This window comes from Acanthopagrus latus, chromosome 3, assembly GCF_904848185.1.
Source record: "Acanthopagrus latus isolate v.2019 chromosome 3, fAcaLat1.1, whole genome shotgun sequence".
NCBI lineage: Eukaryota > Metazoa > Chordata > Actinopteri > Spariformes > Sparidae > Acanthopagrus > Acanthopagrus latus.
In genome coordinates, this window is record NC_051041.1 from 12,052,594 (window position 1) to 12,079,645 (window position 27,052).

Here is a 27,052-nt window from a genome sequence, read left to right on the forward strand (position 1 = left end):
GGGCGCTCTGCATCCTGACGTCCTGTTCTTCTTCCTCACTCTCCTCCCCTTCATCTTGCTATTCCGTGCGCCCGTGTTGGATTTGGAGTTTAAAATTCAATTGGGTTTTCTGCACAAAAGCAGCGTTGCAATAAAGGAGCTTTTGCAGAGCCGAGATTATCATGAACGAGTCAGTTTTACTCAGTAGGTGCGACGGAAAAAAAAAAAAAAAAAAGGCATGCCGCCAACTATAATTCAGAGTCTAATACCAATGCGATTTGGGGATTAGGAAGCAAAGTTTATGCGCTTGTGATGATTTGTCTGTCTGTTGAATTAAAAAAAAAAGCTGCATAAACAGGGTGTGTTCGGTCCCGGCAAACAGGAAAGTGAGCGCGTGGTTTCATCTTCCTCCTCCTCCAGTCCAAACCAGCCGTGTGATTTACATTGTGTCACAATTAACAGATGAGAAATCCCCATATTATGAATGGACTTCCTGTTTTCGTCCAATTATCGAGTTGTCATGGTGATGAATGCTCACGTTTGAGCGCTGCAGTCGATTGAGTCCTTTTAATAGACTGGTCATTTATTATTACTGTTTCGTTTGTAATCGTGATGCAACAGCAGCGGCGTGGTTGTTGTTTTAAAGATGTGTAGCGGTTGTAGAGTGTGTGTGTGTGTGTGTGTGTGTGTGTGTGTGTGTGTGTGTGTGTGTGTGTGTGTGTGAGAGGGAGAAAGAGAGGAAAGGAAAGGAGTGGAGGTTTGAGGCGCCAGCAAAGAGGATATGTCTGGCAGCTGTGTCATTTCGTAGAGTAAAGGATTATGGGAGAATTACAACGAATGAGCGGGAGGACACACACACACACACACAACTTTCCCTCTACATTGTGTGTGTGTGTGCGTGTGTTAGTAAGAGTGAGACTGTGTGTACTGTACATTCATCGCTCATTTGCTGCCAGTGACTCTCTGCTGAGGCATTCACAGCAGCTGGCAGTGCTTTAGTCACAGTCTACCTGCAACATCCTGTAAACACTCTCGCTGACATGAAGCCGTGTCACACCAAGTGAAGTCAAAATACAGTGGCTTTTGTATTCATTTAAGTATTTATTTCTAAGATGAGAAGGATAGGAGCCATTCCTCAGCTGAGCTTTGCAAAGAAAGGCGATAAATGGGTGTGAAAGATTGTTTATTTTAGATAAGCCTGCCAGATATGAAAGGTAAACACAGGATTTCTAGCTTGTAATAACGCTAGGATTACTCTGCCATTGTTAACAGGATTATTTTAATGCCATATCAGATATCAACGGTGACTTCTAACCCTCATCGACCCTCCGTTCTACTCTGTGACACGAGATTGCAGAATGAGTTCTTGCACAAACATGTCAGAAGGCCAAACCCACGCAGACACAAACACACACAACGCCGTCCAGTCATCGGGGATAATCGGTAATGTGTAATGTGTCTGCTTGCATTGTGTCATCACTCATCCGCTCCTATGCCACACTCACAAGGTTGTTCGATGCACGTGGAGGTATCGCTGAGCGCCTCCATGGGCGCCGTTATGCATCATCATTTTTACAGCCTGTTATTGGGAGTCGTCCACTCTGGTGCGATGTGGCCTGCCGAGCGATAACAAGGGCTGGGAGAAGGCGTCCGACCTCTGAACATCGGGCGGGCGGGGGTTGTTAACAAGCTTTTTTGATATCCTCGGGTCTTACAACACATGCACACACACTGACTCTCACATGACGGCATAAATTAGCTGTGGCCGGAGCGAATATAGACAAACAATTCATTCACAGTTGACTGGAGGGCACTCAGCCTTGGATTCACTTCGGTTCAACATCTTTGACTGTGTTCTGTTGTTCTAAGGGCTCCAGCCAACTTAATTATGTATTAATCTCTTGATTTATTTAATTCATTGATTCATAAATAATGTAGTAGTGTTCACAGAGTCATCGAAGTGATGCCCTAAAGAACCCATGAAGTCAAAAATCTATGTTTATATGGTTTTCATCACATATTTCTTGCTCTATAGCTCACTAGCGCACCAGTATCAGGCAAACAACACGCTCTCTTTCTCTCAATACTAATTCTCACTGTCTAGCCGACTCAACGTCCCTGTCATTTTAAGGACCACAAAGCTGCATTCAAACTCTGCAGGGCCATCGACCGGGCTGCACCGTCAGCACTTCCTCTGCTCCGTACGGGTCAGTGCACTAATGAACACCATGTGCGCTGCGGGTTCGAGTCCAGGTTCTAACATATGTCACATATCACACCTTTATGCACATCCTGTCCGGCTGTTTCTTCTGGCATTACAGCCAATAAAATCTGTATTCCCCCTGGAGACTGTGTGGCGCTCCACTCGATGAATCCCGGGATGAGGCTACGGTGCTCATTATTGTATCATCACATGGATCAACAGCGCCACGCGTCGATTAATTATTCATCGGAATCTCTCTGAGGTGAATAATAAGTGCTTCTGTGTTCAGTTAGGACTGTTCGTAACACACTTACACTAGAGATTTAAGGTCAATAACTTTCTATTAGGAGTTTTTAGCCTCCCAGAGGATTTTCTCAGGGGGCTGGATTGAGTCTCCAAGCAGCTCGTTGTGCTTCAGAAGTCGATTCATGTCTTCTTCCACTTCCCTTCCTCTCTATCTCTTTCATTTCCTGTGCGCGTCTTAGAGGATGAGGTGGGGGGCTTTTTGGACTGAGTCCAAACATCTGCCATAACTTTCTTTACCTTTTACGGATCTTCACATGAAAGGGTTCTCAGCTTGACGCTTTACCGTTGCAGTCTGGCTAGTTTAATGACCATACAGGGAAACATAAGGCGGGTATAACCACATACAGTCTGCTCTTTTATGATATTGTCTGTCTGGCTTGTCTCCTTTTAAATTAATGAAGTGATGGGATCAATGGGGAAGGTGCTTTCTAAGCTAGATGATAGTCCAGACACAGTAATGAGGGAAAGTTGTTGGTAAAAATGAACCTTTCAGTCATGGCAAGTTTCTTCTTTTTTCTTCAAGTCTCAAATCATTTTTTTTCTCCACATTTACTTGTATTTAAAGGTGCATTATGTAATATGTGGCCAATTGTTGAATTCATGCTCCAAACAAATACGTGGCAGCATATCATCAGAGTAACCACTAACTGCTAATTGTTGCTGCCGTTAGCCAAGACCCCAGAAGCCAGGCTGTGAGGCCAGCTGTCATAGTGGCCAAACTGTGTAATGACAACATTGCGTGATGCACTTCGGCTCAAAAAGACTTTTCCCTTTTAGCTTACATTGTGAAAGAAGCATCTGTAAAACGCTGGATGTATATTTTTTTGAGTGTCACTCAGAATCTTAATCTTTAACATTTACGGTATTAAGTATTTTCATCATCAAGTCATCTGTCTCATCTGCTTAAACTTTCCTCCCCAACACTACGCAGTGCACCTTTTAACTGAGAGGGAATTCACTATTAAGGCTGAAAATACCTTTTTTACTTGTACTGCTGGCTATCAAAAAAATACTGTGATCTTCTGTGGCTTTTATATTTCCTCTGATGTGTTCCTCTCCCTCCACCCTTGAGGTTTTCCTAAACAAATGTGTCAGCCGATTTTAGCAAAAACGACACTATAAAAGGACTTGAAAGCTGCAATGAACACAATTTCTGTCCCTGCTAAAGAAAGAATCTTACCACTTGAAAACAATGGGAATCCACCCTTTCAAACGGCAGACGGCTTCAAACTCCTCGGGCCCTTTTTTATTTGGAGCACTTGTGGCGAGTTCAGCCACAGAGATGCAGGGCGACACCGGCTGTTTATTAGCGGCCTGTCAGCAGAACAATAGCTGCAGTTGCCACAAGCAGAAGGAAGCAGCTAACTCTGCTAAGCTAAGCAGCAGGACTAACCACAGGACAGGGCCGGGAGAAGCCAAAGCACAGGAAATTAGCTGTTGTTTACTTTCGCTCGTCTAGACTTGTTCCTACTCATTAGGTGTAAAGAGCCCCCTTGTGAATTTCTGATCTCTGAGGAACGAACCTTTCAAGATTACCGCTGGGTGTTTCATTGTTAGCACTGCTTTTTGAAAACAAGGCAGCGTTTGACCCATTTGTGGCCCCCAGGACTGTGTGCTGCGGTGTTAGCCCTGCAGTAATCCCCCCACGACCCAGAAAGTCATTTTCTAGAGCAGCTGGTTATGTGGGCCATAGGCCTAATAACACAACAATGGTGTCATATGGCTGAGAAAGTGTAAAAGACAGCAGGGGGTTTGGCAACTTGGTGTGCATTATTAAAAGCAACATGTTCAATTCATGCCACTGTCGGCCACACTACACCCAGAAGTTTCACCATGCTGAAAGTGTAATAGTGAATAATACCATCTCAGAGAAGCTCAAGTGCATCTTAAGCACACACACGCACACACACTCACTAACTCAGGACTGTTGTGTGTGACCCAGAGGCTTTCATTAACAGGAGAAGGGATGATGTCATTTATCCGATGCATAGGATTAGAATATACTGTGTGCGCGTGTGGGATAACAAGAATAATACCGTCTGATGTTACGTCTCTCATCTTATATTTCATGTTAGATTCATCATTTTCCCTCAGCTATCTCTAGAAATACATGTTCTACTTCTGCTTTACAACTTCTCACCACACATTTTTCATGAATACCAGCGTATGTGTGGCCAATCACAAGATCTGGTCCCTGGTTTAGCTTTAGCCTGAATGCTAGCTGCAGCTGCGTTATTTGCAGCGTCACTTGACAAAACTTTACACACAGGATGTTAAGTGCATAACAAAAGGGTGAAGGTTGACATATTTCCCAGTATGCAGCTTGCTCCTGCAGCCTCTCATGGGGCCCCAATAGAGGACGGTGCCAGGACATACGGGTTAAGCCAAGGGGACAATCCCAACAAACTGCAGTGTTCTCTGGGGCATCTTTTTCCAGATGAGGCTGTCGTCTCACGGCCTCTGATTAAGCATTCTGTGTGTGTGTGTGTGGGTGGCCTGTTTACATTCCACTGATTCCTCACGGGATTCCCGCTCTCTCTGTGTTCCCTAGCTTAGTTGCCTGGGAAGGTACGTGTGTGTGTGTGATATTTTTAGACTTCTCACTGGAATACAATTGGCAGCCGTCCTCACACCAGAGCTTATCCCCGGTCAAACTTCTCTCCCTCACAAACACACACATCCTGGTGGACTCTTTAACCTTGATCGGACTCCCGTTGGAGTTGAATGCGGAAATGCGACGACGCTCATGTGTATAGTACGCGCCTATATGCATCACAGGTTTTCAAACTTTGTTGCGCTTTTCTAGGGAATTTTGTACACTTGTCATAGGGAGTGAGGGGATTTCAGATGTCATTTTTGTGCCCAAGCAGCTTAACACAAATCTGCAATCTCTTCTTTGGCTCTGTTCACACTTTTAAGTCCTCCTTCAAGAGATCCTTTTTATGCTCTTTGCCTTTTTTTTTTTTTCATCTCCTAAGCTCAAGTATTTGAAAAGCTTCTGTTTTTGCTGCCTGTTACACAGCAGGGAACAACCGTAAGGAAAACCAAGGGAGGGGATTGCATGTTACAAAAAAAAAGAGGTGGTTTACATCTATTTAAAGACTCCGTGTCCGTTTTCCTTTAATCGACTTCCTTCTTTTGAGAAATCCTCTGCATTTACACCAAGCAACATCCTGTCCAGTCCGATCGCCCGCTTCACAGTAATTGATATGATGCTGATATACAGTCATTCCTAAGTAACTGAACCATAAAGACAGGTCAATATCACTGTAACATGATGTCATGCGTTGCATTACACGTTTCACCCGAGATGATATGTGCAGGAAAAAAAACACCGCGGGCAGCTTTCGAGGGGGTCGGTGCAGCCGTGGAGTGTGTGTGTTGTGCCGAGAGTGTTAAGTGTCCAGGGCTTCGCTAATGGCAAAATATGAGTGCGCGGTCAGGAGCAGTGAGAGGTAATTTACAAACGCTGCAGCGTAAATGGCTCTTGATATCGAGGGGTACTCCGGAAGAGTGTGTGTTTGGTTAGAGTTCAGATGTGTGTGCGTGCGCGTGTGTGTGTTTGCTGAGGGGTGCACAGTGGTGCGTAAAGGACAAACATATTAAAGGGGGCAAAATGGTTGGAGAAACCAAAGAGGGCTCAAGAGTAAACGACAAATTAGGTTTTTGTAATGGCCCCATCAGATTGATGCTTCGGTTTGCTAAGACGGCGAGGTCCAGTGGTATGTGGCTGTGTTATAGAAAGTGACATTAGCAGGTTTCAGCCTAGCTGAACACCTGTGGAAAAGTTTTGGACTGATGAGGCAAAAATGTTCTCAAATTTTTTTACATTGTGTGCCATCTCTGACTTACTGTTTTGTGCCATTTGCAGCCATTAGCACTTGTTAACTGTCCACAGCTATAACAAGATGGATGGTACGATCCTCGACAATCCCCTAGAAAGTTACATAGTGTTGCTTTAAATCGCCAATCGGTTATTATTTTTGATCCTGTATTCTTTAATGGATCCTCATTAGCGCCTGTAACGTGGTGGCAAGCCTTCATGGGGTCCTTTTCAACATAACAACCACAGAAATCTACAAATTGAATTTGTGTCCTCCACTTTCTTTTCCTCCTCAGAGTGAATAATATCAGCAAGTGTCACCCTCTGCTTGTCCCTCCCTCTCCCTCCCTCCACACATTATCCAGCCACTGTGTCGCGATGGATTCGCCTCTGGTCACCTCCATCCTCCTTGAAAGTGTCAGAGTGTGAAGGTGTCCCGGTTTGCGTTTTCCTCTCGGGTCCACTGCCTGCACAGTGCTGCTTTGATGTTTTCGCTCGCTCTTTCGCTCCCTCCATCTCCCTCCATCTCTCTCTGTCACGCTGATGTCTGTCGCCTGCTAATTGGTTCATCTCTATTCGCATGTGTGTTTGTGTGACCGTATCGTCGTTTCCCTGTGCGTGAATTATGTGTGTGTGTGTGTGTGTGTGCATAAATAATTGCAGATGTGTGTGTGTGTGTGTGACTGACGGCAGATTTTCCGCCACCAGCAGGCGTTCTGTTCGCCGCTTTGATGCACATTCAGTTATTTCATTTGGTTTTCAGCCTCCCTCGGGACACACTGAGCCGGCCCCATTAACTGATTTGAGAGGGGCTGTTGCAGCCCCCGCCGCTTTGTAAATAAATATTCTATCGTGTTATATATTTATTATACATGATTTGGCTATACATGGTTCATGTTGCTGTTGAATAAAGAAACCAGTTTGCAGAAGGAGGAGGTTCAGCTGTGGGATTCTTCAGTTGGTCGTAAAAAGACATCTGCAACAGGTTGTATGAGTGGTACAGTAAATATTGGGTCAAACTGTGAATATTAGCTTAAAGTAACATTGCGTAACTATGATACCTTAAAATAACATCTTAATTTTGAATCAACACTGACTTGTTTTGAGGTGAGTGGTGTCTCTGCCAGCCCCGCTCTGTTCCTAGATCGCTGTGTAACTTGGGTGGGCGGTAGGATCTCCCAGGAGAAGTGCAAAATTGCTTTACGGCATTATGTCACGTAACACCAACTCTGTCTGTGAAACCGAATTATATGTTTGGAGATAATATTTTCTGGCTCTCCCTCTGATTTTCTCTGTGATGTCCATGGCTCCTTGGAGGAAAGTTTGCTTCAGCCTTTGCTAAAGTAAATGCTAACTGCTGCGAACTGTAGCCACCATTAGCTAGTTAGCTACTTTTAGCAGTTGCTTAGCCAAGCTTAGTCTAGCGTTGCTTAGTTTAGCACAAAGACTAGAATCAAGTGGAAATCTGACTACCGACAGTTCTGAGGCTCACAAGTTAATATGTTGTGTGTAGTTCAATCTGAATGTAAAAATGACATATTGTGGCTTCATATGTGCCCAACTTGTTCATGGTGATGTGCAATGACTTCCTCGAATCTCTGCAGGGCAACCAGGAAGGAGGTTACCGCGCATTGGCCATGAAATAATCCGAAGACCAAAACTTCTGACAAAGGCTAGCTGTTTAGCCTTGTTTCCAGTCTTTATGCTAAGATAAACTATCCAGCTGCTGTATGTAGCATCATAATTATCATACAAGGCTGAGAATTATGTCAATCAGCAAAAAAGCAGTTAATGAACTCTGCTTTTAAAATGTGAAAAAGCTCAAATGTGTGCCCATACTCTATAAAGTTGCTGCCAGTTTTGATTTCCTCCTCTCTGACCTGAGGTGCCTCTTCCTCCCCGAACTCCTCTCCTACTTACCGCCATGAAATATGGAATAAGCTCTTGGCTTGTGAAATGAGAAATCAAATGGAATTTGTGAGAAAAGGTGGAGGCGGAAACCGTATCTGACTTGTGCAATCACCCGGAGTCGCTCAGGCGTGTGGATTAAACCCGAAATCTGAAGATTGCTGTCTGAGGGTTGCCATGTCTTGCACCCCCCCGCCCCCAACCCCCTCTCCTCCTTATAGAGGTTGCCAAGTATGTTTGTCTGCAACCCCCCATGGCCACCCCAGCCGTCGTCCACCCCACCCCCAGAGCTGCTGTTTCTGATTGTAGATATGCCCTTTGAGTCCCCGCAGGCTTCCATATTTTACCATATCTTTACGGGCGAGCAGACACTGTTGAATATGCTACGGTCTGGATGGAGAGGGACGCGGGGAGAGGTGAGAGCGGAGGTGCAGGGATTGAGGATGAAGAGAGAGATGAGGGGAGACAGATTAGACAGAGACAAAGAGATGAGAGGATGAGAGAACAGAGAACAGAGATACAGATTGCGGGACAGTGGAGACGGTGACAGAACTGGTGTTATGTGTGAGCACGAGGGGGAGGATCATCACCGGAGCCAGAAAGGGAGGAAGAGGGCCGATATTAAACAATCCTGGCCCCGCACGAGTATGTCTGAAAAATGTCTTGCACCGAAAGGTCACAAGCTGCATCAGCATGCCTACACCTCCCTCCTCCTTCTCCTCCTCCTCAACTCTTCCCCATCCTCCCTCCTTTAACCTCTCCTCATAAATGCACACACACACACACACACACGCTCCCATTAGCGCAGCAGACTTCCCTCTCCGGCACAGCCACAATGTGTTCTAGCCCGATGCTACAGAGGGGTTGAAGAGGTTCCGACCCCCTGCAGCCCCCGAACCCCCCCCCCCCCCCCCGTCTGGGTCGCCTAATAAACCCAACCCCTGCTGCGTTTAGATCCTTGTAAAAGGCGGATCGCATTTCCATTTCAGTGGCTCATCTGCTCACACACACACACACGCTTCTATTAATTCCCCTTATTGCCCTGCGCCTTTTGTCCAAAAAGGATGGTGTCACAGGAGGAGATAAATGGAGTGCTGCGTGGTACTTTTTTAGCACAGCAGTCAGCGAGACTTGGATATAGAAAGATATCAGCGCTTGTTAATGCATCTTTAAAGGTGTGTGTGTGTGTGTGTGTGTGTGTGTGTGTGTGTATGTGTCGTCTATGAGATCATGCATCTCCGGGCATCTGTTGCATCTCATTAACAGCTTTTCGAATGTGTCACCACACACACACATACACACATCCACACCGTCCTTCATCCTATTCCATCCACCCTGGTAATCCCTTTATCTTGGCGGCTATTCAGCACATAAAGGCCGATGCCACTGAATAATGATGTGGTCGTATCTGCTCCTCATTCTACTCTCATGCTAATCTTCATCTCAAGGTGACGATGATAGAGAAATTTTATGCATGCAGTCGTTCAGCGCCGAATAAATCCTCCTCTTCCCAATCAAGAGGTGTGTGTGTGAGCACGAGTGAAGTCAAAGGTCCGGTTCTTCTGAGCTCAGTATCAGTTTCTCCGAACTCGTGAACAAAGCCCCTGACCGTGCTCATTCCTCCAGCTCCCAGGGTTCAACAGTTCAGCGACCTCCCCTCTCCCACCCCCACCCATTAGCAGTGGAAGGTCACTTACAACTTGAGTGACAATCCTTGAAATTATTACAACAATCTGTCTCTCTTTTTTTTTTTTTATTCATGCTCAGCTCTCCCATCTACATATTTGGATGACACGCCCGGCTGGTTTGTTTAATCACCAAGAATTGCTCCGTCGCGCAATTACCGAGGCCGCTTTTGTTTTAGCGCTTTTATTATTAGCTGAGCGGCGGCGCTGTCACAAAGCTAATCAATTCGAGACAATGATGGAACAGCACTTTTTTTCTTTCTGACGGAACATAGGGAACAAAGTGCTCCGCCGGGGGGGGGAGAATGGCTCTTGCGGAATTTGGCTCAGTTCAATAAAGGTGCAGTCTGTAGTTTTGGGGGAAGATATTTTGATCAGAGGAGAAAGATTGTCATCGACTGAGCAACAAAGTCTCTTCTTCAGTGGCTAAATAAACAAACTGACCTTAAAGGACAGTGCAGTTTCATAGTGTTTTACTTTCTAGCTTCAAACAGTGTTCTGGGGACCTTATTTTTCTTTATTTCTATATTTAAGTGTATTATTGTTTAATCAATACTTTAGATAGTCTCCCAAACTACATAATACGCATTTAAATTTCAGTTTAACCTGTGCTTGTTTGCTTTTAACAACACACAAAAAAAAACACTGTGCCGACAAAGTTTTTGCTTGTCATCAACAGTCATGTTATTAAAGATGGGCGAGGTTCTCCTCACTTCCCCTTTTTTTCCGAGGAGCGGAATGAGTGTGTGAAAAAGAGTTGAAATTGAAAGAATAATCATGTAAGAGACACACACCGAAGTCTGCCTGAGAAAGCTGTTTTTTTTTTTTTTTTCGTAAGAGTGAAAGAAGGGAGGGAATGAGTAATGCGGAACTGAAATCGAAAGGTGTCTGAGTGTGAGAGCGTGTGCGTTTTTTCTGTTGGAGCCCCGCACAGTCACGCTGCTGAACGGAAGGTTCACGGAATCCAAGTCCAAACAATTTAAATGCAAAGCAACGTCCTCAGGCACCGGCAAAAAATAAAAATAAAAAATACAACGATCACGGGTTAGATAAAGTTTGAGTAAGGAGGGGGAAAAGATGATTTGAGATACAAAAATTGTGAATTATGTGGAACATCAGTGTAATTTACATCCCAAATATAAGCTTTTTGTTTTTAAAGTGAGTTCACCATGCTCTATTTGTCACAAAACTGCCCTGAAATTCAGTTTTACAACCAGTAGCCAGATAAGCAGAGTGCCCGAGGAGCTCTGGCCTCAATCGAGTTACATCTTCCCGTTCATCCAATTAAAATACAGTCATTTCCGCTTCAGCAGTGTCCCCGAGTACGAGCACAAAAAAACATCTGCGGGCCTTTTCGAGGACTTCATGGTCATCAGTGTCCTCGAAAATACAACGAGAGAGGAAGACAGGAAGTGGTTAATTCCCCATGGGGCTGTGTGACATTAACTAGAGGGTGATTTTACAAGCACACATGTTCACGCAAAATCTGAACATGTACAGTACACAGAGCCTCTGTGGACTGGACATAGAAATGTTCGTATTGTCATCTTTTGGTGAAGACACTGGACACATGTTGCTGCTTCTCTGCAGCTGGGAGGGATTCGAGAGAAGAGAGGGACAATTCCTGCAACCAGATTCTTCAGTTAACCACAAAACCAACCCTGCCCCTCCTGTATAATGTGGTCGAGATGGAGTTCACCTCTTGCCAAATGTTTTCATTGTGGCGCGGGGTAAAACAAAGAGCGGAGCAGGAAAAAACTGAACAAACAAACATGTGCAAATGTTCGGCGTGCTTTCCAGAATGGCTGCAGCGTCTCTTTGAATCTTCGGGGGAGTGAAACGTTTATCTTCTCCGAGAGGGGAAAAAAAAAAAAAAGCTTCATATTTCGTTTATGTGTGTCCCCAGCGGGAGATCGATATGAATGCCGCTGCCAGCAGACACAGCCGCTGTGTCTTGCAAGAGAGAGAGAGAAAGAGAGGAGCGCAGTCCCTTGTATTGATGAAGACACAACATCTGTAATATGAGAGAGGAAGAGGAGGGAGAAAAAACGGCGGGCGGGGGGGGGGATAAAACAGGGGGAGCCTCGCTAAATTATGCAGTTTCAATTTCCCCATTTAGGGAGGATAGATCAATTTCTCATGCTAAAAACTATTAACCCCTTAGGATGGGCAAGCGTCGCCATGGCAACACGAATTACGTCCCTTGATCAGAAGCACCTGTTTTCATGCTTGTACTGGCTCGCAGGCTCACACACACAGCAGACAGTGATTAGTAAATCGGACCGTGGACGACTGACTAGCATTGGCATACGGCGACCCGGCACACTCCTCGGTTATGAAGTTGCACCTGAGGTTCCATTTGTTTCGTAATGGCGCGTTTAAGTCAACAGATATGTGCCTCCTAATTGCATTGTGTCGGTCAGGGTCCCTCTCGCCCTGCAGCCTGCTGGGAGTCGTATTTCATTGAGCCTCCCTCGGGACGGGTGTGCGTATTTGTGTCAGTATGACTATGCACACACACCTTTTTTCTTCTTTACTTGGTCGTCTCTCTTTACTCCGTTTTCTTCCATTTGCATTATGCGCTCTGTTCACCCACACACCTCCACCCCTTTCTCTCACTTCATCTTCTGTTCTCTTCACCCTTGGCAGCAGCCCCCTATCCTTCTTCTCTCCCCTCCCCCATTTTTTTTTTCTTCCACCCCCACTGTCCAAATGGCCCTCCGGTCAGGACACAAGATGGTCAGTGGTGTGTGTATTATCTGGTTCAGAGTGTCTCTGGCTTTATAGGGACAAAAATCCTCCCAGAAGCCCCCTAACAATGACTATTTCTGTACTGGATTTAAATGGGTAATTTGTAGTTCTGGAGAAGAAATTCAATATCAGAAATTCCATATTTACAATATTATTGAGGTGATACTACAAACTCAGAAATATTTATCTCACACACAAGCTGTTCTCAGAGGAAGATAAGCTCCTCAGAACACTGTTTGAAGCTAGAAATGTGGTTCAGATTTCAGGTTCAGGTTGTTCTGTTTACATGTATATCTGTGTTTATTAATGTCATACTCACATTTGTTCCTGTGCATTTTGTCTGTACGCCCATGCCACTTGTGCTTATCAGCAGGACCTCAGTTAACCCCGGCGATATTATGATATCAGCAAAGGACAACCAGTGGCAACCTAACAATGCTGCATGCTGGGGGTGAGAAATTGAGATGACGGGGGGTGAGACGGAAGCTGTTAGAGGAGACTTTGATGTCTTCTTTTTTCCATTTACAATGGGGTGGTTTTATTTAGAAATTTGCTGCGGAGTGCGTACAACAGTACAGAGAGACCCTGCAGGGATCTGTGTTGTTGTTTCATGAGCACGAGGTCTTTAGGTTGTGTTTACTCCCCGCAGAACTGCACGAGTGTCAGTGGTTGCATTGTTTGTACGCATGAATTCATTTTTTTTTTGCCGCCTAGGAAGATCACAGAAATTAGACGAAGTAGTGCTTTTTGGATACGATGATCACAGATTCTAATTGTTTGGAATAACCTCCACTCATCTTTTCTCCTCGAACTCTTTTTTTATTTAATTTTATTTAATAATTTTAGAAATGCTGCTTCCAGCTTCCTGCAGTGCGCCACGCAAGCATGGCTGCTTAGAGCAAAGTTGAGGCTCCTTCTCCTCCTAAAAATTGGATTATTTATTATTGTGGAAATGCCTCTGGCTCTCCTCGGAGGATCTTCCTGGGGCTCATTTCTCAGCAGCCATGCAGCTGTAAACCTTCCCCGTCTCCGTGCACCCAGAGGACCCTGCAGAGGGAGGTGTCACACAGAAAGAGACGCACTGCTCTGCCTGCGGTCGTTAATTCTCTGTTTCCTCCCTCTGTCTTTCGCTGCCGTCCAACAGCTTGTCTAACAGATGAAACTCTCTCACACACACACACGCGCACACACACAGTCTGCATGGTAAACCTCGCAGCGGTGTCAGGTAGTGTCTCAGCAGGACTCAGATTGGATTCCTTGACTCTAGTTTCTTGTGTGGAAGGTTCTGCCTTGATGGGGCTCCTGGTTAGTCGGCAGGTCTCTCTTTCGGCGTGTGTGTTTGTGTGTATACAGCTGTGCAAGGGTAGAATTTGGATTTGTGCCTCCGGTTCCCATAACACATTCCTTTTCAAATGGCTTTTCCAGTCGGTTATTTTCTATGGCATGAAACAGAAGACGGCCACGCTGACTGTCGCTCTTCCAAGGCTTCTGTTTTCTTTCAGTAAAGCCCCAAAGCACCGCGAGACAGAGAATGACAGCATGAAAGGCGTACAGTTGTAGGCCTTGGCTCGGTGTCTTGTATCACATGGCGATGGTCTGGAGAGGAAGACTCCCAGAGTTTTCATGCATGGTATTCATCAAGTATTTAGGAATGGATTGCATCCTCAGAGGAAAGACGAGATGGTTTACTCCACGCAGCACGGAAATATGCCAGCAATGTTATCCAGAGCCGGATCTGTGTTTGTACTTAACAGGTTCTTCATACCATTTGAGTTAAGATGGCGGAAACATGACATCAAATGTGGTATGTTGGAGTAGGAGGCAGGGAGTACAGGGGATGGATACAACTGCAAAGAATGTGCGGGAGTTCTTTGCCTCAGAGGACAAATTTAACGCTGTATATACTAAACATAGTGATTACAGGATAATGACAAGTGTGAAAAAAACACAACAGTAGATTAAGTACAGGAGGTACCTCAGGATGTTTTGTTGTCCAAAAAGATAATCAAAGTAAAAGGATAAGTTCACCCAGAAATGAGAATTCAGTCATTGTCGATTCACCCTCACGCCTGATGGGAAGTTGGGTCAAGTTTCGTGGTCCACTAAACATTTCTGGAGCTTCACAGCAAAATTAGAGTTGCAGTGTTTTCCTGAACAACCGGACTACAAAACTTCACCTGAGCTTCCATCAACTCAGACTCATTTTTGGGTGAACATATCCCGCCACTCAGTTCAGATTAATAGTCTCATTTTGTGGTTATATATCATTGAATTACTTCCCTCACTGTCATGAACTAAACTAAACTACACACAATACAGACAGTAGGTTCATTGTAGATCTCCAAAAAACATGTAGGCATGAGGTCCAACCTGTCTCGTGTCCGTCCCCGGCAGGTGAAGTTGCTCAGCTGTCATGGAGACTTCCTCTGACACTAGTGACCATACTTCACCAGAGACGGGAGTTAAGATACACATCCATGTACAGTACGACCACCTGTTGTCACGTCACCTAATTTCCACACTTTGCTCCCACGATAATAACTAAACCGTCTCACTGACCCTGGACACTTTAGTGTAAAGACAACAAAAAAAGATCAACTCAACACACACACCTGCAGCTTTGTACTCCCTCCACGGTGTATGAGTTGGGTTTAAAACATTTCTGTGGATTTTTTTTTTTTCTCTCTCCTACCACCATAAATAGCTCTGATGGGAAGAAGGGAATGTTGCCATGGCGACACAGAGCTGTGGCAGCCGGTAATTATTCTGGTTTAAGTGCCAGCAGAGGCACACGAGCTGGCACACAGCGGCGGATGGTGACACCTGCACACACGCGAGCCTCTCAGACGAGACGCGGTGGAGGAATTTCGTCGGGTTGGGCGTCAGTCACATCGAAGGGTGGACGTTTTGACTTGCGCGCGGGCTCCAAAAAAAAATCTGGAAACCAAGGTCGAAACCACTGCAAGTTTGAAAGACGAGAGACGAGTGTGTGTTTCCATACGAGCATCACATGATGTACGATGCATTGATCGTCTCGGTTACATGGGCAGGGTGGTCAATAAAGTGGACATTGTGTGCACATGGTTGAAGGTGTGTGTGTCTGTGTCTGTGTGTCTGAGAGGTTGCAGGCAGCCTGATGTCCAACATGTATTTGATGTAAGCACAAACATATTCACAACTCCCTTGCCACTCTCCCACACACACCTGCCCAGTTCATGTATCCACACACACACACACACGCATGCCCTCCAAGGATAATATTCAACTCTGCGCTTCACTTCCTCCCCCCCTTCTCATTTTTTATCTCCTCTCTTCCAGGCGAGGCCAACCTGACTAATCATCCGAGGTGTCAAGGTAAGGTTGTGTTTGCCTCTCACCACACACTGAACACTGATAGCAACATGAGCCCCGGTGTGTGTTTTCCATCCAGGGGAAAAACACCAAACCCAACAAAAACAGGAATTCCTCAGCATCCCCTTTGAAGAAGAAGTTAAAATTGGCTCCCATCTGATGCGCCACGAAAACTTCCCTTTGCCTCTCGAAGACGGAGGAGCTTGAAGACGCTGCCCCCCCCCCCAACTCCCACACTCCCCGGTCACATTAGCATAGGCGAGAAAAGAGACACAATGGAGTTTTTCACCACCAGCACAAAAAATACACTTATTCTATCTTGATGAGCGCGCACATATGCTGCAGACAGGAGTTGGAGAGATGAGGTGAGATAGATTGACATGTTTTTGTTACCGTCTCCCCCATCCTGCTGGAGCTGGTCTCGTTGGCTGATTGAAAAGAGAAGGACAAACAAAAGAGAGGCAGATAGATAGATAACCAGAGAGAAAAACCCTCCTGACTTTGGGTGTTTTTTTTTTTTTTTAATCCCCTCCCTCCTCGCTGTCAGTCGTCCTGTCTCGCTCTCTCTTTTCAATCACCTTTTCATTCCTGTCCTCACCTGCCCGCACAAACCCTCTGCCTCACATCTATTTGTTTTATTTCAGAGTTTCCTGAGTAGCACGCAAGCTCATCCCCGCCACAGCACCCCCCCACCCTGCAATGCCACGCATGCAGCGCTATAAATCACCCAAGATAACATCAGGGGGTTCCATCAGTTCAGTGAAACCCAACTTTGGCTGTTAGACGGAGACGTGATGAGGTTGCTTATGCTGTGCGCAGAGCCCAGACAACCGGTTGTTGAGGCTCTGGTGTGAGGGGCTACTGCAGCAGACTCCCTGTCTGCACTGCAGTCTGACTCTGCTGCCACCTGCTGGCCGCAGTGTGTAGCTAGAGATACGGGGTTATTAAACCGTCAGATATTTATTAATTCATGTGAAGGAGTTAAGTGATCAAGGACATTACAGGCCCTGCATCAAAGTAATATTTCAGGTGTCAGATCGGTGAGGCATGTTTTATTAAAGGTGGCAAATCGCTCCTGTTGATTCTGTTTCATAGTAGAATGTGTGGATGACTAATGGTTCTTACTGCAATGAAGGAGCTGCGCCACAATCAGCTCAATCCAGCATGTTTGCTTGACAAATAAGAGACAGTTTCTCAGTGAATAAACTCCTGATCCTCAAACCAACAATGATCATTTAGAATGTGCTGAAGAAGATAAAACATGCAGATTCTTCCATTACATATTTATTCTTCCTTAGCTGTTAGTGTCTCTGCCAAAAGAAAAAAAAATCATTACTGGTAAATATTAGATTTGTCTGTTTTCAAGAGATCACGTGTCTTTTTTTCCCTGTGTGCCCGCAGCCCGTACCTGTCCGATGTCCTCTCCGCCCGCAGTGTGATGCGTCATGGCTCCGGTGCTGAGTGGAGTGTGGTGGGGGCCGGAGGCGGGTGTGGTCGGGTCGGGGGCGGCAGCTGCTACTGGGGTGGCATCGTGGCTGGGCAGCGGGCAGCTGGTCCTGGCCGTCACCCTCAGCACCCTCACCGGCCTGCTGCTGCTCTCAGTGCTGCTGCTGCTCTGTGCAGGCTGCCAGGGGTGAGCGGCACCACACACACATATGCATACACACAGTTCAAAGTTAGTTCTTAGCCGGTGACGTTTAATGAATTGTTATAAGGTCCCTGCTCTGACCTGGTTACAGTCATCTCTCCAGACCTGCAGCTAATGCAGAGTTTTGTGTCTTTAGTTCATATGTCATATGTCTGGCTACAGAAATGCAGATTGAAATGTCAGTATTAATATGAATTGTACTCAGTACTCAATATTGTTTTAAATATACTTAAGTAGATTACATGGTGTTATGCATGCTGAAGTGCGAGTAAAAATACAGACTTGAAGTAGCTTAAAAATGGCTTAAGTACAGTAATTTGAGTGGCTGTAGCTAGTTAAATGTCACCATTACAATGCCCTCACATGTATTGATTAGAGATAAAAACATGATATTACAAAATTCTCTAACAATACAACACTGTAAAAGGAGCCAATCTGTAGGAGTACTTTTGCACATTTTTTTTGTTCCCATTATATGTTATTGTTGTTTGTGCAGGTGTACAGTTTTGTTGGTTGTTAATCTGTAGTGAGGAGTAACATGTATGTATTCTGATAGAGTTACCAATTACCTGTTACAAAATGCAGTCAGTCACGTAATCCAATTGACACAGTATTAAAGTAATGTCACCTGATTATTTTCAGTCAGTACCAAACCTGCAGACAAAGACAAGAGAAAGTAAAAACCAGTAAGATGCTTTGTTTGTTTTTAATGTGTGTATTCGGTAAGAATCCCAATGTAATCTCAATACATGCATTACTTTTCTCCCCAAGTCTGTGGAGTTGTTTTATTTAAGTCATACTCAGCAATTCTAATTTGTTATTCTTGTTGGTGTGGTTGCATTGTTAATGAGGACCCCATAAAGACTAGCAACCATTTTGTGGGTGCTAATAAGGATCAAGTAAACCATAACGAATTCAGGACTTTGACTTACAACAGAGTATTTTTAGATACTGCTGTATCCCTTCTTTAACTGGAGGAAAGGATCAGAGCGCTACTCTCCCCACTGTTTATTTATCCTGCAGCCAAGAATCGAAACAGAATCCACTCCTGCTGGAAGCGCCGGCTCTGCATTGTGGTGTTGATAATAGCACAAATACCTGAGAGGGTGCTCTGAGCTACAGTAATTAAAGGTGCAGCAGCAATGAGAAACAGTTCTGCTGAGCAGCAATAAAGAACGTCCTCTGGGATAATATGCCTTTAATATAACAATTATGAATGTGTGCTGTCGAAAGGGGCCAGCATGGAGAAAGTGTGGTATAGTTACCGAGTTTATATATACCTCAAAGGGTTTATAGAGCTCTAATGTCCCTAATGGTTAAGTTGGCTTACAGCCTGCGGTCACTAAAAAAGTACAGCGATGAATATTACCACTTACAATACAACAGTACAACAGTACAAAGTACACAAGTTAATGCCAACACTGTTGCAGTTATAGTCACTCAGAGAAAGTTTGAAATCAGCAGATAACCCCCGACATCCAATTCCTCCAGCTAATTACATTTTGATTTGAAAAGCCGGCAGCTGATGGAATTAAAGACCCTCTGTACCTGGGCGGCCTCAGACATTATTAAATCTGAGCAGCCGCACTCTAACCTCACCATGAATAACATCAGCTTAATTTTTCCTTGGGCTTCACACAAGACGCTGACACAACAAACTGCGAAATGAGTGCTGTCTGGTGTCCTCTGCTCTGAATTCCTCCACCTTTAACCCCCCATCCTTCTCTCTCTCCAGGCAGAAGAAGGCAGCCAATGGACATCCAGCAGGAGACAATGAGAACCTCATGAATGGAGTAAGACTTCCGTTTTTTGTTTGTTTGTTTGTTTGTTTTTGAGCAATAGCAATAATAGTAGCTATGAATGAAATTCAGAAGAAACTGTTGACATTTTGGGAAAGACGCTGTTGGTAAGCTTAGCTCAGTGTAAACACTGAAGAGGAACGGAAACAGCTAGCCTTGTTCTGTCAGAAGGGAACAAAATAGGTTTCCTTCAGACAGAACAAGGCTAGCTGTTTCCGTTCCTCTTCAGTGTAGAATCAGCACTTCTAAAATCTCACTGGTTTACAAGTTTTTTCTCATTTGTAGACTATAGTCGATGAAAAAATGTGGAAAGACACTGTTCATGGTTATCAGAGGTTGAGGGCTGGACCTATTTCTAAGTATGTTAGTGGTCAGTTTTAATGAAGAAGAATCCCAATACACCCCTTTCTCCTACCACTGAGCCCTACACCTCCATTTTTTCGCATAGGAATGGGGGTGTCATGATTCTTGTTGGGATAAAGAGGTAGGGCGACATATTAGGGCTACACACCCCTCCAAAGTTATCCGAAGTTATTCAAAGCCACACATTAAACCAAGGGTTATGAGAAAGCTCTGTTGTTGCATAAAACAATTTGTGTTTTGCAGTTATCACAATAGCCCACGTTTCGACATATAATGTTCCATTCCTCCAGTTTTATGGCATATGATGCCCCAAATGTCACTGTAGTCTGGAGGGGAAGTTGCTCCTCTAACATCAGTGCAGACGGATTTGCTAATATTTGCTTATAAAGCAACGCTAGTGTCCATGTAATGTAGACATTTTCTTTGTTATTTGATGTCCTGAATCATCCATGCTTATCTCCTTCAGACAAATGGTGAATAGCATTGTAATGATGTCCTGAATCATCCATGCTTATCTCCTTCAGACAAATGGTGAATAGCATTGTAATGATACCAGGATTTCCACAGTAGCATAAGAGAAATCGCCACATTGGAAGACGCCATGTGGAAAATCTTTAGTCACTTCTGTTTATATAAACACCATCACAACTAATCACCGCTTATGAGGGTCTCAAAGGGTTTTGACAACCATCCCTGGTAACTCTGTTCTGAGGGGTGAGGCTGAGCTTGAAACAAAAGAGGTAACAATTGGAACTGGGATTGAGCCTTGAACCTTTGTATTTGATGCATCTTTGTGTATGTATGTGTGTGTGAGAGTGTGTCTGTGTTACATTCAGTGTGGATGGGAACAATGACTGTTGGTTTCGATTCGGCTCGTCACATTGCGTCAGGAAGATTAATGATTACACGTGTGTGTACGTCCACACTTTGCACACATTTGCTCTCTCACAGTTTGCAAGCCGCCGCGTGTAACCGCAGATGTGTTTTTAGAGAGAGATGAGGTCAGGACTCAATAACGTCTCGGGAAAAATATTTACTCCGATTCATTCTCTCCCCTTAAACAGAAGCACCCACGCCGCGTTACAAACCAAATCATGCGTGCTCTCTCGCATACAGTCCTCATTAGTCCCGGCGCGTGTGAGTGACACGTCTGTAATCAGCCAGTGTAACCACTTGTAAATGAGGCCGGGGATTGAGCTTCCAATCCACATTGGCTGCATGCCTGAACAACACACACACACATCTTCACCCTGATATCCTATGACACACAGACACACACGGTGACATTTGTCTCGTAACCCACTTCGGTCACACTGACACAGAAACGTACACGCAAACAAAACCTCCCCGCACACTGCTGATTGACAGCGGTTGTTGGAGAGATTCTCAGCAGCCACTTAGTGTTCCCACTGAGAAACACATGTAGGGAACTACTGTATTGATTGCCGTGCACACATCATTATAATATTGTCACAGATATTCATTTGTCTTGAGTCAATTGAAAGAAAGAAGTCAATAAAATGGAGGGAAAAAAACCCCTGAATATTCACGATTTACACGGCTCTCTAGGTATGTGCTCCTCATTATGACACTATATACTCTCGAACATCATGTCATGGGTGCAGATAGTAATTGCAGACTCCCATAATACCGATGCATCTGTAACCAAGCAACGTTTAAGTGTGACAAATGCCAGGCTTTCACAGACTAAGTGACATCCACTTACTCTCTTATCCTGTCACTCCCTCTGGGGCTTTGTGTGTGTGTGTGTGTGTGTGTGTGTGTGTGTCGGCCTACATGCTCCCATATGCACATGCACGTTTCCTCGGAGCCTTCTTGCGTCTGATGGATATCTTCCTCGTAACCCGCAATTGCGAGGTGGTCAAGTCGTGTGCAGGAGGGGGCCCATTTAAATGACTGATAGGTTAAGTGGAGGCCTTTTGTCTTTGCGGATGTGACGATTGGCTCTTGTCCCTCACCCGCAATCAGTTTGGCTGTTGTTCACAGTGAAGGAACTCTCTCCCCGCGCTTGCTGTCCCAGAGACCTCTTAGGAGAGCATGTAAAGAATTGGAATAACAAAGAGTGTGAATGAATGAATCAGCATTTTTATGTTGAGTAACTTACCATTTGACTTTTAATTCCCAGAAAACAGAATAATTCACCTAATTCACCCCTGGCGTAAACTTCATTCATTTGTTTTCTCAGAGTTCGTGCCCTGTGTCTGTCTGTCGATGCGGATTGACGCAATGGTGACCCCCATGATTGAGAAATAAATCAATGTAGCAGATTTTACAGCCCCTTTCCTTGAAAACTTTAATGTAATCGTCCTGTCCATCTCTCACTCACTGAGGAGGATGAGGCAAAACAGTACAGCTGACTTCACACTGAACAGTGTCAGAAAGGTTGTGATAAAAGTGTGAAAATTTGTGATAAATCTGGAGAAATACTGATTGACTGAGGCAGAGACACCATTCACCCTGTTTCAAGACACTGAACCATCAAAATGATTTTGAAGCTGTTGTTTTAATGTCAGAAAGTCACATGATGTTGCTCTAAATGACACTGAGATGCTGAGCTTTCTTCATCGTGTATCTGTTTCCCACCTTGACAGGGAAAAACAAAACAATGGAGTTACATAAGAGAGATGTTTGGGTCATAAAATAGTTAAACATTACATCATAGTCACCAATAGTTGTTTGAGTAATCGGCCACTAGGTGGGGTTGTGGAGCTTCTCACACACACATACAACTCCCTCTCACACAGGAGCAAAAACAACAAACCTAAACAAAGAGAATCTTCACTTGCTGCAGGTCAGATATCATCGCAGTGTTTTATTGAGTGACGAAGGCGTGTCGTCGCCTGTGGACACAAGACAGTTTATGCTCAAAGCGTGTCCCGTGTCCCGCTGCTGCAGGTGCTCAGCACATTCAGTGTTAATTAGTACTGTTTCTTTTTCTGTCACTGTGAGTGTTGATTTGAGTGTCTGCGCTGATTTTAGATTTGTGATGTAGCAAATATGGAAACAGTAAAGGTTCAGTGTGCAAATCACTGCGACGCTGAAGTGTCCTTGAGCGAAGACCGATTCCCTGGCAGCTGAGAGGTTTGTCAATCTGTAGATTTGACTTTCACCAGAGAAGGAGGCAGAGAGGCGAATTTGTAAAGTATCATCGATGATATTCCTTTTTATTCACGTGATGCCACTAATGCTTGTCACTTCGACCACCTCAGCCGTGCTGTTATTTAGTGTCTCCTTATTGAACCAAAGTGACATTAAAAAACAAAAAGTAAGGATCTCCTCATTTACAATCAGCGATGAGAATAAAAAGCATTCTATCTAAATTAGGTGTAAATCAGTAAAAAAAAAGAAAAAAAAAGAACAGCTTTTTTATAAAGATAAATACTATCTCTGGATATATTTGTCAGAGGATAAAAAAAACCCAGCACATTTAATTAAGTGTGCGTAACATCCTGCTAATGATCTTGAAGTAATCAGTAATGTGATTGGAGAAAGCTGAGAAAAGCAGAGATAAAGAACAGGGACGCGTGAAAATTGTAATCAGTGCTGCAAATATGAGTCATACCCCCCTCTCCAAAAAAATCGTGAAGATCATGAAAAGTAATTTTCCAGACACATCTGCTGACGGTGGAGACTGGAGCACATCCAAGGTGTGAACGTCAGATTGATTTCTGTTCCCCTCTCAGTATGTTGTGATGTTTTTGGGTCTGACTTTGGTTTGTAATGGAAAAAAACAAAAATAACAATAAAAGATTGGATTGCTTTTATGTGCATCAAAGGGGTTATGTGGAGCTTTTGTGTTTGCTTTAAGTCTCTTGTTTGTTCACGTTAGTGGGCGTTTCTTAACGTTAGCAACTCTTGGTCTTTGTCAGCGGAGCGGAGAGAGACGAGGCGATCGAGAACGTGCATAAAGTCACATCCATTGGACTGTCCTCCCCACAGAAATCCACAGTCCAGCAGCATTATATGACTTAAGGTGCATTATGTAGTTTTTGTGAGGTAATTTTAAATCTGAAGAGAAAAGTCATTCGATTGATTTTCATGTGTAAACAAACTAAACAATCAAAACTGTCTTAGTTTTCATGACTGAATAAACCGTATAAACAAACTTAAAGGAGTTTCATGCTGTTTGACTGTTTGTTTATTTCTAGCTACCAACAGTGTGGGAGCTTTAGTGTAACCTGAGGAAGGCTTATTCATTCACTTTTAGGTTGTTTGCGCATATTTCCATAATACTACCTTTTAGAGTTCCTGAATAGCTTATCCAAAACTACAAGGTGCTCATTCAAACCTATCATCCACAGGCCTGTATAATATACAAGACACATGAAAGGTCTAATTTATCATGTTATGTTACAATCTGCTCTCATATGGCCAGTAAAAAAAAGTGATTATTATATAGAGTGCTACAAATTGTCACATAGAGCCACTTTCAGTGCAACGGATTTGTCAGCACTCAGCCGTAACAAGCATCTTCTCCCTTGTTGTGCAGGTGTCAGAGAGAGAGACAATCAGCCAATCAGCAGACAGTCCGGCGACTGACGCGGCCGTCAGCACCTCTCACAACGGTCCTCTTACCAGCGGTACAGGTAAGCCAGTCAGCTAGTTAGCCTTAGCTTAGCATGTCATGTGTTTTTTGTTGATGTAGTTAGCCGCTTTAAGCCCGAGCTGTGGCGTGTTTCTTTATAATACAGCTGCATGAGAACGTTTGCTCTGCAGCTGGTGTTATGCAACATTTTAGTTGTCTTTCGGCATTGGTTCATTTGAAATGTCAGCTGCTGTTTTGTTTTTTTTTTTTATAGCCACATCTCTGTAATGTTCTTAGTCATATCACCTGGGTGGGTAATAGATATCAATAACAAGAAACTCTCCACTGGGGTGAATAAGGAAAAAATGACTCATAGCAGAACTACTTTGAAGTAAATAACAAAGATAAAACATCTTCCTCTCATAAAGACCGTTTGAAAGTCCCCTTGACTCCCTGTTTTCTCTGCTCCACCAGTCCTCACGGACACACAGGACACCAGCCCTCAGCCATCAGAGGAGCTGCTCTCCAGCCAATCAGAGCTCAGGTCCTCCAAATGTCCTCAGGACCGCGAGCTTCCCAGCATTCCACCCAACAACGCCCTTATTGGGGACGGACCTCCGCCCTCAGGGGACAGCACCTATGAGGTCAGTGTTTAAAGTCCCCTCACAACAGACGGATGATGTCTTCACTTGTACTAAAGGATATTAAAGCTTTGATTGGCGAAGCTGGTGATTGATTGATTGATTGAGGTCAATATAGCGAAAATGAATGAGCGTGTGTCCCCCAAAGAGGTTTAACGTGTTTTGCACATTTAGAGGCATCTTAAAGAATCTGATGTATCCGTCTGATGTCCAGGTGGTGAAGGAGATCGCGGCGGCGTCACGTGACGTCAGCGCCGAAGACTCCCTGTACGAGACGGTCAAGGAACTCAAAGACCACCCGTCACAGCTTGGCCTCCCCAACGGTACCACCCAGCTGACCCCAGATGAACCTCCCCATCATCCCCCTGCCCTTCTCAACGGCCACCTAAGCCCCTGCACACCTGAGCGGGGGCCCCTGTGCACAGGGGTGGAGTACGCCTCCATCGACCTGAATAAGAAGAGCCGGCACAGCGCCGACATGGAGGCCAGGAGGCGCTCTGATAATGCCAGCACTCCCTCCCAAAGGCCGCTGGAAGAACCTGAGGATTTACCTCCGCCGGTACCAGAGAAGGTTCTGGATGAAAACGACAACCAGCCGGTGGTGATGAACGGGCTGGTGGGGGCTGGACTGCACAATGGAGAGGTGAGTATGTCAGCAGCATGTAGTATATATTAGCATACTACCTGTTTTGTGAGCTTGCTAATACTTAGTCGGGATTCAATCATGTTTTGATAAATAATCAATTGCCCTCTTAGCACTGATTGGTGGTACAGCAGAACAATTACAGACCAAAGTAAAAGCTATCAGTTTTGGGGATTATTTCAGAGTCTAATTCATAAGTAGTAAAAGATTATTACCGTGTGACTAAGTCATATTTTACTAAAACGTCAGGAAGAACATTGTAATTCCAAGGTCACGTCGGGTATCCGGTCTCTCATTCTCAGCCCGACCTAATAACACAGTTTATCCCCATATAAACCTGAGGTGTTTCATCTGCTCAGCAACCCACTGCGAGAAAGAGTTAATGTCGCTGGCTTGAGAAAGAGACCACAGAGAACAAAGAGAAAAGGGGACGACTTGTCGCCACTACAATTATCAACCGCGAGGCTGCCAGCTCAGTGCTGCTTTAGGGAGAGTGACAGACTGAGAGGGAGAGAAAGAGGAACAGGCCAGGAGAAGAGACGAATGAAAAACTGGAGCTGGAGTGAGAAGAGCAGGAGGGAGTAATAGATGAAACAGAGATAGTGATGGAGAGATGATGCGAGACTGACTTAAAGAAAGAAAAAAAAAGAGCTGAGAGGACCGGGAGTCATAAAGGGTGAGATAGAAAGAGAGTCAAGAGTGAGAGACGGTGAGCTAGAGAGAGGGAGAGAAAAAAAAAAGTGAAACCCAGCAGCATACAAATAGAGCCATCTGTAGCGGAGAGGAGGGGAGAGAGGAGATGAGGATGATAAAGACGACACACTGGAAATTGAAGCACTGGTGAGCGATGTGAAGGAGAAGAGAGAGAAGGAGAGCTGAAGGAGTGGAGAGGTGAAAAGAGGAGAAGAAAAGCAGTTCAATGTCGAGCTCTGAACAGAGAGGAGCCGCTGTGCTCAGCGTGCCGCCTTCCTCGTGTGGAGATCTATCAGAGAAACACACACACGTGCACGCACGAACAAACTAACACACTGTTGGAGGAGAATTGCATCAGATTGTTGACAAGTGCACACACACATCACATCTGTCACAAAGCTGCATGGAGAAGCAACTTCTCTTCGTCTCTACCAATTCTGTTCATATTTACTGGCCTGTGCATCACTCTCCTGTCTCTTATTACAAAGAGTAGTTATGGTTTATTGTAACATTACATATTTAGTGTGATGGCCTGGCTCCGAGGTTGGTGATGATGGGTTGAGAATCACTAGTTTCCCCTGAACCAGTCGTTCCTGTGCTGCAGCACACACCTCACATCAGGAAAGGATGCAGAAAATCAAACCTGATAAAAAAAAACATTATGACGGACAAAGGTTTCAGAGTTGGTGTGTAAATATGATCAACAGACATGA

General features: G+C 44.7%; 1 protein-coding gene across 2 annotated transcripts in view; it reads left to right on the forward strand.

Annotated features, from left to right (window-relative positions):
• The window catches only part of pag1 (phosphoprotein membrane anchor with glycosphingolipid microdomains 1), a 53,083-nt gene that overhangs the window by 17,603 nt on the left and 8,428 nt on the right, over positions 1-27,052 (forward strand). For both annotated transcript variants that reach the window (XM_037093272.1, XM_037093273.1), the window contains exons 2-7: positions 15,974-16,009; positions 17,408-17,639; positions 19,390-19,447; positions 24,327-24,423; positions 24,837-25,006; positions 25,218-25,646. In XM_037093272.1, coding sequence (XP_036949167.1) covers positions 17,452-17,639; positions 19,390-19,447; positions 24,327-24,423; positions 24,837-25,006; positions 25,218-25,646 — 942 coding nt within the window. In that variant the 5' untranslated portion in view covers positions 15,974-16,009; positions 17,408-17,451. The remainder of the gene's footprint in view (positions 1-15,973; positions 16,010-17,407; positions 17,640-19,389; positions 19,448-24,326; positions 24,424-24,836; positions 25,007-25,217; positions 25,647-27,052) is intronic.